Genomic DNA, 17,319 nt, shown 5'->3' with positions numbered 1-17,319 from the left:
TCAGATGAAAGTTCTTTGTTTCTGGCCATTTTGAGCCTGTAATCGAACCCACAAATGCTGATGCTCCAGATACTCAACTAGTCTAAAGAAGGACAGTTTTATTGCTTATTTAATCAAAACAACGGTTTTCAGCTGTGCTAACATAATTGCAAAAGGGTTTTCTAATGATCAATTAGCCTTTTAAAATGATAAACTTGGATTAGCTAACACAACATGCCATTGGAGCACAGGAGTGATGGTTGCTGAAAATGTGCCTCTGTACTCCTATGTAGATATTCCATTACAAATCAGCCGTTTCCAGCTACAATAGTCATTTACAACATTAACAATGTCTACACTGTATTTCTGATCAATTTGATGCTATTTTAATGGACAAAAAAAAAAAAACTTTCAAAAACAAGGACAATTCTAAGTGGCCCCAAACCTTTGAACGGTAGTGTATATATAATTATGTTTGTGGATGAATTTACTTCTGTTGGATGGCTTTTGTGAATAGCATTCAAAAAGCCTGCAAAAGAGCTTTCTATTGGCTGATTGTAATACTTTCCAAGTGGGGAATTCAGACCTCATCTTTCTACATGTTTCCAAGTCAGAAATGTCAGAGCTGTATTGAACGCAGAATTACCCCCAATCTCATTAATGCTGAGTTCCAAGCAGAGACGCATCGGGTCCCATTTTTACAGTCTTTGGTATGACTCGGCCAGGGATCGGATTCCCAACCTTCCAATCAAAGGGCGGAGACAAGCTAATTTGTGATGGACCTGTGGAAGATGGGCTGTCTCCATGTTGCTCCTCAGTGTTCCACTTGGTGGCAGTATGGTACTGACTAGATATTTAGAGATGATTGCCAGGACAGCTCTGCCTCTCCTGTGGCAACTACCATTGACAGCTTACTAGTTTCTAGAATAGGCATACTTAGACATAGGCTAGCCTATTAGGATTAGTTAGGGAATTAGCATAGGTATTAGCTGTGAATTTTATTCCCACAAAGTAGGAGGATATGATGTGCTCAGCACAACATGTCTGATTGAGCAGTGGCAGCTCAGTATAAAAGTATGGCATCTATTTTACATAGGCTTAGAAGGTGATTTGCCTGACGACTCAAACTGAATTCTTCCGCTGCCCTATCGTTCGCCACATGGTTCAGTCTGAGACTGCCATCAATGAAGTCGTTTGTGCTGACGTCAAAATGATCAATGATCAAATGCCAGCAGCATACCACCCTGCATACCACTACTGGCTTGCTTCTGAAGCTAAGCAGGGTTGGTCCTGGTCAGTCCCTGGATGGGAGACCAGATGCTGCTGGAAGTGGTGTTGGAGGGCCAGTAGGAGGCACTCTTTCCTCTGGTCAAAAAATAAATAAATACCCCAATGCCCCAGGGCAGTGATTGGGGACACTGCCCTGTGTAGGGTGCCGTCTTTCGGATGGGACGTTAAACGGGTGTCCTGACTCTCTGAGGTCATTAAAGATCCCATGGCACTTATCGTAAGAGTAGGGGTGTTAACCCCGGTGTCCTGGCTAAATTCCCAATCTGGCCCTCAAACCATCATGGTCACCTAATAATCCCCAGTTTACAATTGGCTCATTCATCCCCCTCCTCTCCCCTGTAACTATTCCCCAGGTCGTTGCTGCAAATGAGAACGTGTTCTCAGTCAACTTACCTGGTAAAATAACGGTAAATAAATAAATGTGTGTGTTGTACAAAACAAAGTCATCAGCGATTTGATCATCTAAAACCAATCCGTGTATCAAAGACAATGACACATTTTCAAAATGCCACTTTACCCACGTGTGTTCTGGCTCTGGCCAAACCCATCAGTTTCTGGTACCAATCAGATGGTCGAGAATGGATTTTCATTCTACAAATCACCGGGAAGGTACTCGGATCCAGACAGATCCAGGCATAGCATTTGGCTGGAGCAAAGAGTTTGCTTAACCAGGCAAGAAAGTAATGCCTATTCTCGTGAGAACTGAAATGGAAAAAGTTAAATAACCTAATATTTGCATAACATTTTGCTACAGTCATTGAAAACACACGGTCATAGTTTTTTCCCCCTCTCTCATTTTCCGTCTTGCATCAATCCCAATCCATCCCCTGTGCCCTGGAAGGCTGCAATTAGCCTCTGTTTCAAGGGCAGGGTTGTGAACTTTAACAATGTGAAGTTACCCTTCCTGCCCAACCTCTCATTATCAAGCCTAATGCTGGGGCTTGTTGCATGGAGGGCTCTCCAGTAGCCCGAGGGTGTTGCTCTACTCTGTCTGACACGAGGCCAAAGCATTGGGTCTAATCTGTAGGCTGTCAAGAAGTGTCTGGAAAGCAAATGACCAAACTGAAGTTTGGTTCTCTGTTTTGTTCACATCTCTTTTAGATTCCAGTCTATCTCATAGACTCACAGCTGCAGGTCACCCTAAATGGAATATGTTCAAGGTTTTATGTGACTAATAATAATGATGTTAGAGCTTCAGGCTACTTTGTGTTGTCTAGCCAAGCTGGGCACAATGGCTCAATGGTTCAATGGGTTCTTTCTTTTGTGTGTCCACATTCTGAAGTTACCTCATTTGGGAAAAGCATTGATGTAGCAGATTTAAAAGTGATTTAACAAAATGAATAGGCCTAGGCTTATATTGAGCTGTATTATTTATTGCAGTAATAGCTTTTTCAAGGAGAGGTGTTGGCTACTGTATTCTAATACATTTTCTGACTTGTTTTGAGCCCAAATGACTAGAGCAGTTGAGGTATACATTTAAAAAAAAAAAAAAAAAGTTCTAATCTAACAATGACATATTTAGGGATTTTTTTGCTTACCTTAAAGCCTCTGAAGTATAAAGGCCATAGTTTTATTAGTTGTCTCACCATCCTCTAGAAATGCCATTCAAGTCCTGGATCAGTGAAAGACTGGACCAATTTAATTGGTTGTTACACAGGGCTGTGACATTTCAGATCACTATAATTTTTTACTTGATGTGCTGTCAATAATGAGCATATGAACGTCCCTTAGGACTTTAATGATACTTTTTAATTGACCAAAATGATGGTTAAAAAGACTCTGCTCCAAGACGAAGATGTAGATAAATGTGAATCTCAAGGAAGGGAATGCTTTGAGTTATTCCGGTAATGTGGCCATTGTAGTCCTCACAGTAATGAGCACGTTGTTTTGTGACTTTGGGGTAAGGATTAAAGCAGGAGGATGGGAACTGCATGTTCAGTCTCATTAACATGTCAGCCACACTGTGTATTATTCTAAATGGTTTCAATGTTGACAATGTTGGGCTAGTGGGCTGGCCAGTCACTTGAAATAGTCTGCACTGCATATGTGCTGTTTTAAAACAAGTTTTGAATCCAACAATTACAAATTTTGCATTCTAAATCTGAATAAATTATTGCCGCACTTCCATATTTGTATTAATAGACTGTCTATTTTGGAGTTGCTTTTTGTCTTATGGGTCCCAAAAATGTCAAATTCAAGATTTGAAATTGTCACGTGGTCTCTCCTTTGCCACACACATGTCCCTGAGCTTCTCTATATTCACCACACTTCAAAATGTTAGTTTTGTCAGGAATCGGACTCTATTTCAAGCGTTTAAGATGAATGGCCTGAAAAACTTAACCTAAAGCCAATCTTTCTCTGAAACATCCAGTTTCATCCAGAAATAAGAGCCAGACCGCTGAATGCAAGTCGTGAATTGAAATGTAGCCATTTTTCATGGTCTTTGCATCGTCTGGCAACATTCCTAGTGTGGGAATACTGGGTCTTGATAAAGGTTCAGAGCGTCGTCACATGTTTTATATTGACATTATCAAGTATAATAGATTGGACTGTAGTGCATTGACTCCCATCCTAAATCTAACCTCCAAATCACCTGTCCCTGGACACTGGTGGTTCTTTTATACATTTAATTTCGTATTTTTTTTATTTTATTTAACCAGGCAAGTCAGTTAAGAACAAATTATTATTTACAATGACGACCTAGGAACAGAATAACTATTATCAAGAATTAAAAAGAGCTAGGAGACATTCGTATCCATTGGTTGTCACCCAAAAGGAAGCACCTGATATGTAGGGTCTCTATGGTGTGCTTGTGTTAATTGTGGAGGTATCCATTCTCTTAATTATACCTCTGAAAAGTAGCGAGATAGGAGAGAAACATTGTTTGTTTGCATCAGTCACAGAAATGGCTCCTTTTTTTCACTGGAAAGCGGTTTAGACTAGTTGGTGATAATGAATATGGAAATGATTTGGGCTGATCATTTAACAACAACACGTACAATAGCTTTGTTGGTGGGGTTTTCCTTAATGGAAATGCACACCTAACCATCCCTTTTGCTCTGTTTCTCTTTCATAGGAGACTTTTGGAGTCATCTCATATGTCGCAGTCTCGGTATGACATATCTGGCTCCCGGGACCATCCCATTTATCCAGATCCTGCCAGGTGAGTCTTGTGGCAAGTGGTCAGGGCTATTGATGATTTACTTGTAATATGTCATTCATAAGAATATATTTTTTTAAACCAGCCAAGCATACTAGATTAGCATGTAGCATTCATTACATGAACCAACAATAAATAGCCACTTCAATAAGTCAAACACATTGGTTGCTCAAACACAGGGGTGTCAAACATACAGTTGATTTTCCCTCGGGTGGTTTGAGTAAAAATAAGTAAATAAAATAACATGACTAAAACCAAATAGAAACTCTGCAGAAATTATATGGACCTACATTTATACAGTCTCTTCACTCTGTCCTCTGTCTAACAATCACCGAACACATAAGGGAGACACAGTGTGTATCGACAATTTCAAAAACAATGGATAGAGCACAATTTATGGCAAATTTTGATGGCAAGGAAGTATGACACATTTTCAGTTCGGCCCTCCGGACCTCGGTGTAGTGCTCGAACAGGTGCAGACAAGCCAGCAAACAAATGGCAAATGTTTCCAATGTAAACATCATTTCACTAGCCTCATAGAGAACTAGGCTTCCCTAATCCGGAAGCCTGGTAAAGTCTGGCCTAAATTAGCTAAAAGGGGATGGAGACCTGGTCTAAAACCAATCAAATTCCTGCTTGGGTGGATCTTAAGACGCAGCACTCCTTCAACAGTCATGTGGGGGAGGGTTCTTGGAATGTAACATGAAACAAAAATGTAGCCGCTGGATGCCAGCGGACCATTCAAACTGTTTCGGCTAATACAAAACTCTTTAGACCTCCAAAGAAGGCATGACAAAGGTTTTTGGAGGAATGGATACGCGAGACTACCATTTCACCAACCTGTGCACACTTGTCTCTGTGTGGTTCTCGGGCGACAGTATGTGATAGCATTGAACATTATATACTGTGAGACGAACTAGAGGGTATCGCCTCAAGCATATGATGCTCACGTTAAGTATTGTCAAAGGTCACTGCACTCAACATCTGCCAGTAGTCCAGCTGTGTGGCATATATTGACTTATTCTAATGCATGCAGTTCTTTGAAATAAATTATCACTGCTATAAATGGAATTGGACATGGTCGTCGTCAAATATAAGGTGCATTCTGAAAATATTCAGACCGCTTGACTTTTTCTACATTTCGTTGCAATGTAGCCTTTGATTTGATCATTGTTTTTTTCCCCTCATCAATCTACACACAATACCCCATAATGACAAAGCAAAAACAGGTTTTTAGACATTTTTGCAAATGTATTAGAACTATAAAACTGAAATATTACATTTGCATAAGTATTCAGACCCTTTACTCAGTACTTTGTTGAAGCACCTTTGGCAGCTGTTACAGCATTGAGTCTTCTTGGGTATGACGCTACAAGCTTGGAACACCTGTATTTGGGGATTTTTTCCCATTCTTCTCTGCAGATCCTCTCAAGCTCTGTTAGGATGCATAGCTTTTTGCACAGCTTTTTCAGGTCTCTCCAAAGGTGTTCGATCGGGTTCAAGGACATTCAGAGACTTGTCCCGAAGCCACTCATGGGTTACTTGGCTGTGTGCTTAGGGTTGTTGTCCTGTTGAAAGGGGAACCTTCGCTTCAGTCTGAGGTCCTGAGCGCTCTGGAGCAGGTTTTCATCAAGGATCTCTCTGTACTTTGCTCCGTTCATCTTTCCCTCAATCCTGACTAGTCTCCCGGTCCCGTCCGCTGAAAAACATCCCCACAGCATGATGCTGCCACCACCATGCTTCACCGTAGGGATGGTGCCAGGTTTCCTCCAGACGTGACCCTTGGCATTCAGGCCAAAGAATTCAATCTTGGTTTCATCAGACCAGAGAATCTTGTTTCTCATGGTCAGAGTCCTTTAGGGGCCATTTTGAAAAACTCCAAGTGAGCTGTTGTGTGCCTTTTACTGAGGAGTGGCTTCCGTCTGGCCACTCTACCATAAAGGCCTGATTGGTGGAGTGCTGCAGAGATGGTTGTCCTTCTGGAAGGTTCTTGAATCTCCTCAGAGGAACTCTGGAGTTCTGTCAGTGACCTTCGGGTTCTTGATCACCTCCCTGACCAAGGCCCTTCTACCCCTACTGCTCAGGTTGGCCGGGCGGCCAGCTCTAAGAAGAGTCTTGGTGGTTCCAAACGTCTTCTATTTAAAAATTATGGAGGCCACTTTGTTCTTGGGGACCTTCACTGCTGCTGACATTTTTTGGTACCCTTCCCCAGATCTGTGCCTCAACACAATCCTGTCTCAGAGCTCTACGGACAATTCCTTCGACCTCATGGCTTGGTTTTTGCTCTGACATGCACTGTCAACTGTGGGACCTTTTATATAGACAGGTGTGCAATCGCCATCACACTGCACACTGCCGTGTCCCTTCTGGACAAGAGGAATACCTATGTAAGAATGCTGTTCATTGACTACAGCTCAGCATTCAACACCATAGTACCCTCCAAGCTCATCATTAAGCTTGAGGCCCTGGGTCTCAACCCCGCCCTCTGCAATTGGGTCCAGAACTTCCTGATGGGCCACTCCCAAGTGGTGAAGGTAGGAAACAACATCTCCACTTTGCTGTGCCTCAACACTGGGGCCCTACAAGGGTAGGTGCTCAGCCCCCTCCTGTACTCCCTGTTCACCCAAGCACACCTCAAACTCAATCATCAAGTTTCCCGATGGCACAACAGTAGTAGGCTTGATTACCAACAATGACGAGACAGGCTACAGGGAGGAGGTGAGGGCTCTCGGAGTGTGATGTCAGGAAAATAACCTCTCACTCAACGTCAACAAAACAAAGGAGATGATCGTGGACTTCAGGAAACAGCAGAGGGAGCACCCTCCTATCCACATCGACGGGACAGCAGTAGAGAAGGTGGAAAGTTTTAAGTTCCTCGGAGTACATATCACTGACAAACTGAAATGGTCCACCCACAAAGATCGTGTGGTGAAGAAGGCGCAACACCAGGCCACATGTGCATGTGTCAGCATATGGTCTCACAAGGGGTCTGAGGATCTCATCTCGGTACCTAATGGCAGTCAGGCTACCTCTGGCGAGCACATGGAGGGCTGTGCGGCACCACAAAGAAATGCCACCCCACACCATGACTGACCCACCACCAAACCGGTCATGCTGGAGGATGTTGCAGGCAGCAGAAAGTTCTCCACGGCGTCTCCAGACTCTGTCACATGTGCTCATGTGCTCAGTGTGAACCTGCTTTCATCAGTGAAGAGCACAGGGCGCCAGTGGCGAATTTGCCAATCTTGGTGTTCTCTGGCAAATGCCAAACGTCCTGCACGGTGTTGGGCTGTAAGCACAACCCCCACCTGTGGACGTCGGGCCCTCATACCACCCTCATGGAGTCTGTTTCTGACCGTTTGAGCAGACACATGCACATTTGTGGCCTGCTGGAGGTCATTTTGCAGGGCTCTGGCAGTGCACCTCCTTGCACAAAGGCGGAGGTAGCGGTCCTGCTGCTGGGTTGTTGCCCTCCTACGGCCTCCTCCACGTCTCCTGATGTACTGGCCTGTCTCCTGGTAGCGCCTCCATGCTCTGGACACTACGCTGACAGACACAGCAAAGCTTTTTGCCACAGCTCGCATTGATGTGCCATCCTGAATGATGAACTGCACTACCTGAGCCACTTGGGTGGGTTGTAGACTCTGTCTCATGCTACCACTAGAGTGAAAGCACCGCCAGCATTCAAAAGTGACTGACCAAAACATCAGCCAGGAAGCATAGGAACTGAGAAGTGGTCTGTGGTCACCACCTGCAGAGCCATTCCTTTATTGGGGGTGTCTTGCTAATTGCCTATAATTTCCACCTTTTGTCTATTCCATTTGCACAACAGCATGTGAAATGTATTGCCAATCAGTGTTGCTTCCTAAGTGGACATTTTGATTTCACAGAAGTGTGATTGACTTGGAGTTACATTGTGTTGTTTAAGTGTTCCCTTTATTTTTTTTGAGCAGTGTATTTATATTTATATATTCATATTCCATTCCTTTACTTAGATTTGTGTGTATTAGGTGTCTGTTGTGGAATTGTTAGATAGTACTTGTTAGATGTTTTTATTTTTTTGCACTGTCGGAACTAGAAGCACAAGCATTTCGCTACACTCGCAATAACATCTGCTAACCATGTGTATGTGACCAATAAAATGTGATTTGTGTGCCTTTTCAAATCATGTCCATTCAATTGAATTTACCACAGGTGGACTCCAAGTTGTTGTAACATCTCAAGGATGATGAATGGAAACAGGATGCACAGGAGCTCAATTTCAAGTCTCATAGGACAGGGTCTGAGTACTTATGTAAATAAGCTATTTCTGTTTTTATTTTGAATAAATTTCACTTTGTTATTATGGGGTATTGTGTGTAAATTAATGAGGATTTAAAATGTTTTTTAATTCATTTTAGAATAAGGCTGTAACGAAACAAAATGTGGAACAAGTCAAAGGGTCTGAATACTTTCCGATTGCACTGTAAATGGAAATAGAACATGGTCTTTTCATGGTAATACATTTTCATACATTGCAGGCATAGACAACATATTTCCTGGACCTCTGAGTGAAGTGGTGACGTTATCACTATCTGTTTCCTACCTTTCTAACACTGTCTTGCTGAAGAGTGATGAATTGCGCTGAGCCTGGAGATTCTCAATTTAGTTTCTGGGATTGACTGCCAGCAGAGCGCCGAGGTGGTCATCTTGTGAGGTTGAGAGTAAGGCCTAGTCCTCTCAATAAAAACACATTCATCTAGGGACAGAGCTGCTCTGCTTAGGAACCAAGGTGCAATATTGAAAATCAATGTGTGGCCCAGAGCAAGGACATAATGATCAGTACAACCAACTTTTGGGAGAGAGTGGACCCTTGACAATTGGCTCCTCACTCTCTGTCGTCATTTTCTTTGACCTGTGATATTGAAGGCTTAACACCCTTTCTAGTGGTGAGGATAGCACCGACACTTCCCTCCCACCTCGTTATTCTCTCCCATACATTTATTTATTTCAACTTTATTTAGGAAAGGGCGAAGTCCCATTAAAACCAGCGTGCACGACAAACACTTACACAATCATAGGAGCATAGAAAATAGAAAATAGAATCATAAAAAAACAACCACATTTCTCAGTGAAGAGTTCCTCAACCAACATTCAGAATTTCCCAAAAGTTAAAAGGCGTGTAGACTGAATGTAAGGATCCGTTAAAGGTTTTCTAATTTTAAAAATCCAAATCTAGTTCCTCTTCCATTTTTAATATCATCAAACATTTAAGAGTAAGAAGTAGCCTAGGCCTATCTGCAAGAGTAACAGTTACATATAGTTCCCACTTGAAAACATTTCCTATATGTTCTGACCATGAACATTTTCTTACATGCTGGCAACCATCCAATACAATGCATTGAGACCACTGAAAAAACTGAATTGCGCCTGAGGGGATTGCTGCCGTTTTACGGGCTCCTAACCAATTGTGTATTTTCACTTTGTTTGCAACTTATTTTGTACATAATGTTGCTGCTCCCGGCTCTTATGACCGAAAAGAGCATCTGGATATCAGAATAGCAATTACTCACCTTGAACTGAATGAAGATTTTTCATTTAATGAGTGTGATGCGAAGGATATAATGCTGCTCCCAGATAAGTTCCAAATCCCCTTCATTCGCAATAAGAAAATAAGGAAATACAGGAGGTGGAGATCAGGGTGCCTTGTGAGAATTCGTCGACGAGTGGGTAACCCGCCTCTACCATCCCTTTTATTGGCCAATGTGCAATCACTGGATAATAAACTGCATGACGTCCGTTCGAGACTATCCTAACAACGGGACATTAAACTGAAATATCTTATGTTTCACCGAGTCATGGCTGAAAGATGACATGGATAATATACAGCTGGCTGGGTTTTCCGTGCATCGGCAGGACAGAACAGCTACGTCCGGTAAGACGAGGGGTGGGGGTGTGTGTCTATTTGTCAATAACAGCTGGTGCATGATTATTATTAAGGTAGTCTCGAGGTATTGCTCGTCTGAGGTAGAGTACCCCATGATAAGCTGTAGACCACACTATCTACCAAGATAATTCTCATCTATATTATTCGTAGCCATCTATTTACCACCACAAACCGACGCTGGCACTAAGACCGCACTCAACGAGTTGTATAAGGCCATAAACAAACAAGAAAATACTCATCCATAAGCGACACTCCTAGTGGCCGGGGAGTTTATTGCAGGAAAACTTAAATCCTTTTTACCTAATTTCTTCCAGCATGTTAAATGTGCAACCAGAGGGAAACAAACTCTAGACACCTTTACTCTACTACACAAAGAGATGCATATAAAGTTCTGCTTCTCCCTCCATTTGGAAGATCTGACCATAATTCTATCCTCCCGATTGCTGCTTACAAGCAAAAACTAAAGCAGGGAGTACCAGTGACTCGATCAATACGGAAGTGGTCAGATGAAGCAGGACTGGACTGCTTCATCTGCTTCATCTACAGGACTGTTTTGCTAGCACAGACTGGAATATGTTCCGGGATTCATCAATAAGTGCATCGCTGACATAGTCCCCACAGTGACCGTACGTACATATCCCAACCAGAAGCCATGGATTACAGGCAACATCCACACCAAGCTAAAGGCTAGATCTGCCAGTTTCAAGGAACGGGACACTAAACCGGACACTTATAAGAAATCCCGCTATGCCCTCAGACAAACCATCAAACAGGCAAAGCATCAATACAGGACTAAGATTGAATCAACTACACCGGCTCTGACACTCATCGGATATGGTAGGGCTTGCAAACTATTAGGGAATACAAAGAGAAACCCAGTCACGAACTGTCCAGTGACGCGAGCCTACCAGATGGGCTAAATGCCTTTTTTATGCTTGCTTCGAGGCAAGCAACACTGAAGCATGCATGAGAGCACCAGCTGTTCCGGACAACTGTGTGATCACGCTCTCCGTAGCCAATATGAGCAAGATCTTTAATCAGATCAACATTCACAAGGTCGAGGGGCCAGACGGATTACCAAGACATGTACTTGCATGCGCGGACCAACTGGCAAGTGTCTTCACTGACATTTTCAACCTCTCCCTGACCGAGTCTGTAATTACCTACATGTTTCAAGCAGACCACCATAGTCCCTGTGCACAAGAAAGCGAAGGTAACCTGCCTAAATGGCTATGGCCCCGTAGCACTCACGTCGGTAGCCATGAAGTGCTTTGAAAGGCTAGTCATGGCTCACATCAACACCATCATCCCGGAAACACTAGACCAACTCCAATTGGCATACCGTTGAAACAGATCCACAGATGACACAATCTCAATCGCACTCCACACTGCTCTTTCCCACCTGGACAAAAGGAACACCTATGTGAGAATGCTGTTCATTGACTACAGCTCAGCATTCAGCACCATAGTGCCCACAATGCTCATCACTAAGCTAAGGACCCTGGTGACTAAATCCTTCCCTGTGCAACTGGATCCTGGAAGGGCCGCCCCCAGGTGGTAAGGGTAGGCAACAACACATCTGCCACGCTGATCCTCAACACGGGGGCCCATCAGGGGTGTGTGCTTAGTCCCCTCCTGTACTCCCTGTTCACCCATGACTGCATGGCCAAGCACGACTCCAACATTAAGTTTGCTGACGACGTAACGGTGGTAGGCATGATCACCGACAATGATGAGACAGCCTATAGGGAGGTGGCAGTGTGGTGTCAGGACAACAACCTTTCCCTCAACGTGAGCAAGGCAAAGGAGCAGATCGTGGACTACAGGAACAGGAGGGCCGAACACGCGCCCATTCTCATCGACGGGGCTGTAGTGGAGCAGGTCGAGAGTTTGAAGTTCCTTGGTGTCCACATCACCAAACACACCAAGAAAGTCGTGAAGAGGGCACGACAACCCCTTTTTCTCCTCAGGAGACAGATTTGGCATGGGTCCCCAGATCACTGCTACTATGCTGCTACTCGCTGTTTATTATCTATGCATCGTCACTTTACCCCTACCTACATGTACAAATTACCTTGACTAACCTGTACCCCCGCACATTGACTTGGTACCCCCCATTATTGTTATTTTTTGTACTTTTTTTACTGTAGTTTATTTATTAAATATTTTCTTAACCAACAAAGCAGTTTTAAGAAAATAGAGTGAAGTAATCATTTCACACTAAGATCTATACCTGTTGTATTCAGCGCATGTGACAAAATAAAATTCGATTTGATTTGAGTATCTGAGGTGAAAATGGGTATTTATATGGCCAGTTCCTAGAAAGCCTTTTCTAGGGAATTTACTCAAATAATTTCCTGCTGAACATTGTGAGAAAGCTAGTGGAACTTTGTAGGTGCCTTGTCATTTGTAATTTGCCTGTATAGCTTGCAGCCAGGAAAGAACTACATTAAGAGTAGATAGTGTCCATAATCTGATCATCTCTGCTGTTAACCTGTTTCAGAGCTTGACAGTGTCGTTGATAGCGTTCCTTCATGGGCAGACCTCATAGATATCCATGTCCACTGCTGTTCCTTCTCACCTCTGGTGTGCTGGACCCTCCATAGAAAAGAACACGATGCACCCCCCCGACCTTCTCTTCCCAGCGCATTCTAAACTCCAGAGTTGAAATTTAAGATTTTGTTTCTAGGATATCCACTGATCAAAAGATGTTGTCCTGTAATGGAACCTGCCTCCTTTTATTTTGGCCATTGTGAGAAGGTTTGACCCCTGTCACGTCAGATTCATAAAGCTTCAGTGGAATTGATGGCAGATGTGGCAAACTCATTAGTAGAGTCAGTTTAGGATCACTTTTAATACTTGCCAGTTGTTGATTTATTTCCCCTTACTTGTTTTAGTTTCCAATCCAGTATTTTGCATTGTAATCCAATTGCTGACCCTCTGGGCATATTGGTTACATGATTGAATGTCCATGCAATAACTTTTTGATTAATGTTACTCAGGATTTTCCAGCTGTTCAAGTAATTGTGCAGGCAGATAAACTCATTTGTGACATGAACAGGGATTGCATAGCAGGCTACACTATAACTTAAAAAAAGCATGATCTTAAATCTTAATATTGAAGTCTTGCAAGCTCCTTGAGCCCTTGTAAAACAATCAATGGGAAAGCTAGACCGAGGTGTGCATACAGCTTGACTTGTGATAATTGCATGGATGGATCTTGCTTTTGAAAAACCCAAAACCCTAATCTTCTCCTAGTTATGTCATTTGGATGGATTTATCTATTTATGTTTGTGAAGTGTCAACATTGACTGTCCCAGACCTCCTTGTCTGCTGTCAGCAGCACAAACTAACATATTTACTTTTCTGATTTAGCTATGTCTCTGCCTTCACCTCTTCTGACTCTTGAGCTTTGTTTACTCAAACCAACACGTTTCAATCGAAACACTCTAGTCTGTGGCCCTAGCCCAGTTTAGGCTATTTACAGTATCTAACATCCATTTTCCTCTTAGTGGGTACTCCGACTAGGCTGTAGATATACCATAGACACTTTCAGATTCTAAAACAATTTCTACACAATGTTCTCAGCTTAGCGAAGCCTGATGAAGACAATTTATAGTTTAGTATTTACACTGAACAAAAATCTAAATGCAATTTCAAAGATTTTACTGAGTTACATTTCATATATGAAAATATGTCAATTTAAATACATTCAGTAGGCAGTAATCTATGGATTTCACATGACTGGGAATACACACATGCATCTGTATACCTTAATTTAAAAAAAGTCCGGGCGTGGATCAGAAAACCAGTCAGTACCTGGTGTGACCACCATTTTGCCTCATGCAGCACGACACATCTCCTTCGCATAGAGTTGATCAGGCTGTTGATTGTGGCCTGTGGAATGTTGACCCACTCCTCTTCAATGGCTGTGCAAAGTTGCTGGATATTGTCTGGAACTGGAAGACTCTGTCGTACACGTCGATCCAGAGCATCCCAAACATGCCATGGAAGAACTGGGTCATTTTCAGCTTCCAGGAATTCTGTACAGGTCCTTGCGACATGTGACCGTGCATTATGCTGAAACATGAGGTGATGGCGGCAGATGAATGGCACAACAATGGGCCTCCAGAATCTCATCATGGTATCTCTGTGCATTTTATATTGCCATTGATAAAATGCAATTATGTTTGTTGTCCGGAGCTTATGCCTGCCCATACCATAACCCCACCACCAACATGGGGCACTCTGTCCCCGTTCACAACGATGACATCAGCAAACCACTCACCCACACAACGCCATGTTGCCATCTGCCGTCTGCCCGGTACAGTTGAAACCGGGTTTCACCCATCGAGCACACTCCAGCGTGGTCATCGAAGGTGAACATTTGCCCACTGAAGTGGGTTACGATGCTGAAGTTCAGTCTAGTCAAGGCCCTGGTGAGGACGACGAGCACGCAGATGAACTTCCCTGAGACGGTTTCTGACATTTTGTGCAGAAATTGTTCGGTTGTGCAAACCCACAGTTTCATCAGCTGTCCGGGTGATGATTCTGCAGGTGAAAGGTCCCTGGCTGGCGTGGTTACATGTGGTCTGCGGTTGTGAGGCCGGTTGGACGTACTGCCAAATTCTTTAAAACACTGTTGGAGGTAGCTTATGGTAGAGAAATTAACGTTAACATTAAATTCTCCGGCAACAGCTCTGGTAGACATTCCTGCAGTCAGCATGCCAATTGCACACTCCCTCAAAACATGAGACGTCTGTGGCAATGAATGCTCACTAACAGGGATGTAAACAAATTTGTGCACAAAATTTGAGAGAAATAAGCTTTTTGTGCGTATGGAAAATGTCTGGGATCTTCTATTTTCAGCTCATGAAACATGGGACCAACATGTTGCATTTATATGTTTTTGTTCTTTGTATATAAAAAAAAAAACTGTCAAGAATGCTTTAATTGCAGACATATACACTGAGTGTACAAAACATTAGGAACATGTCACAGACTGACCAGGTGAATCACTTGATGTCACTTGTTAAATCCACTTAAATCAGTGTAGATGAAGGGGAGGAGACGGGTTAAATATGATTATTTTTAAGCCTTGAGACATGGATTATATACGTGCAATTCAGAGGGTAAATAGGCCATCAGTTTCCCATCCCTGGTCTATAGTCTTCCAATGTGGTGTAACTCAATGGATCTCAGCTTAGTGTTTATTCAGCTCTGTTTACATGGGGAGCACTCTGTGTTCAGTTAGCTTCTGAGCTGCCCTTCCTGTGTAGGTTTAGTGCTGTGGTACCAGAGTGCAGCTCAAGGCTTATCCACTTGGATCAGTCAGTAATTGGACCACAATGTAACTATGGCCCTGAGAGTTGAAGCATGAAAGAGAGGGAAATATACTTTATTTTTTATAAAGAAGAAGTCTGCTCCATCTTTACCGTTTGTGGGCTCTGGGGTTTGTCTTGGGTTTGTTCAGGTTTTTCTGGTATTAGCACTGCTTTCTACCTGGTTTGCTCGTTTTTATTGATCACTTCAAAAATAAGACACATCAGAGAGATTAAAGTAGATGTCACACGTCCAGATTTGATGGATGACCCTATGTGGTCCTATGTGAGCCTATGTGACCGCTATGTGAACCTAAGTGGTTGCCTGTCAGGGCATTCTGATGGTTAGGTGGGGGTCTTTGGGTAAGGGTCCAGTTGTCAGGTCAACCGGTAATGATTTATGACCCCAGCCTGATTTATGACCCTATGTAATGATTTATGACCCTATGTCCTGTTGTAGCAGGCCTGCCCATATTTGGGCTTCCGGTCAGGACATCCTGGCCGGGGTGGGGGTCTTTGGGGTAAGTGTCAAGTTGTCAATGTCGTAAATCAGAAAAAGATCATGATTTATGACCCTATGTAGTGATTGATGCCCCAATGGTTTGTAGAAAGGGGGGCATGCCCATAGGTTAGAGGGGGGGCTTTTTGGGGGTAAGTGACCAGGTGTCATGTCAAACTGTTCCTGGATGTCTAGTGTTGGGGGGTTGTTAATGAACATTTCAAAGAGGCTGGCTTTGCAGAAGCCTTATAAACCCCCAAAACAATGCATGTTTAAGACTGTACAAGATCTTAAGAATAACCATGGAATTTGGGATCGGTGGCAAAGCGGTGATGACTGTAACAACTGAAGCGGGTCCTCGGTTGGTTCATAGAGCACGGGCCAAGTATCAACCCGCAATATATGATGCTCCAAAAAAACGTTTTTTAAATGTGTATAGAAGCCAAATACCTCCATCAAATGCGCTGAAAGATCAAGTGTTGATGTCTAATGGACAGCTATGGGGGTATCGGTTTGATTACGTGGCCTGTAGAGTGACCCTCTATACGGTCGCTGAAGGAGAAGAATATACAGACGAGACTGTAGGCTTGGACTATGGTGTTGAAGACTGGTCGGTTTTTCGCAAGGTGGTGTGTCCTGAACTGCGCCTTATCACCAAGGGGTATAGTGTGTTCACGGGCCACGAGACCCGTTGGGAAGGTACCCCTGACTCCTCAGGACGAATATTTCACAGGGTGAAAATACAAAGACAGAATGGACGTCCCTGCGGCTTGGAGTTCTATATCGGCACCCAGGAAATCCGAAACCAAAACCTTCGGGAGGGGGGCCATACTGGGGATACCAGACTGCGTCTGCTTATCCCTTTTAAAAGTTGGGATGTAGTGGAATTGAACATGTTGAAGGCGTTGGATGATCTCTTTGTACAGAGCCAACAGAGGCAGAGCCTTGTGCATTTAAAGAAGTGCATAATATATACGAATCTTGAAGATTACGTTTCAAAAGAGCCTCAAGAAGATACAACTTCAGAAGAAAACTAAGTACGGGGAGTCTTTAACCACGCCCAGATACCCCAAGGCGGGGTTCTACAATAAATGCAAAAGCAGCCGGTTCTTCATTTCATCATAGACCATGGATATCCCTACCT

General features: G+C 43.3%; 1 protein-coding gene across 10 annotated transcripts in view; it reads left to right on the top strand.

Moving 5' to 3' along the window:
• The window catches only part of LOC129834232 (muscarinic acetylcholine receptor M4-like), a 184,079-nt gene that overhangs the window by 15,117 nt on the left and 151,643 nt on the right, over window positions 1-17,319 (top strand). For all 10 annotated transcript variants that reach the window (XM_055899003.1, XM_055899004.1, XM_055899005.1 and 7 more), the window contains one exon: window positions 4,346-4,432. In XM_055899003.1, the coding sequence (XP_055754978.1) occupies window positions 4,346-4,432 (87 nt within the window). The remainder of the gene's footprint in view (window positions 1-4,345; window positions 4,433-17,319) is intronic.

Source organism: Salvelinus fontinalis, chromosome 35, assembly GCF_029448725.1.
Source record: "Salvelinus fontinalis isolate EN_2023a chromosome 35, ASM2944872v1, whole genome shotgun sequence".
Classification (NCBI taxonomy): domain Eukaryota; kingdom Metazoa; phylum Chordata; class Actinopteri; order Salmoniformes; family Salmonidae; genus Salvelinus; species Salvelinus fontinalis.
This window is presented reverse-complemented; position numbering and strand designations above follow the sequence as displayed.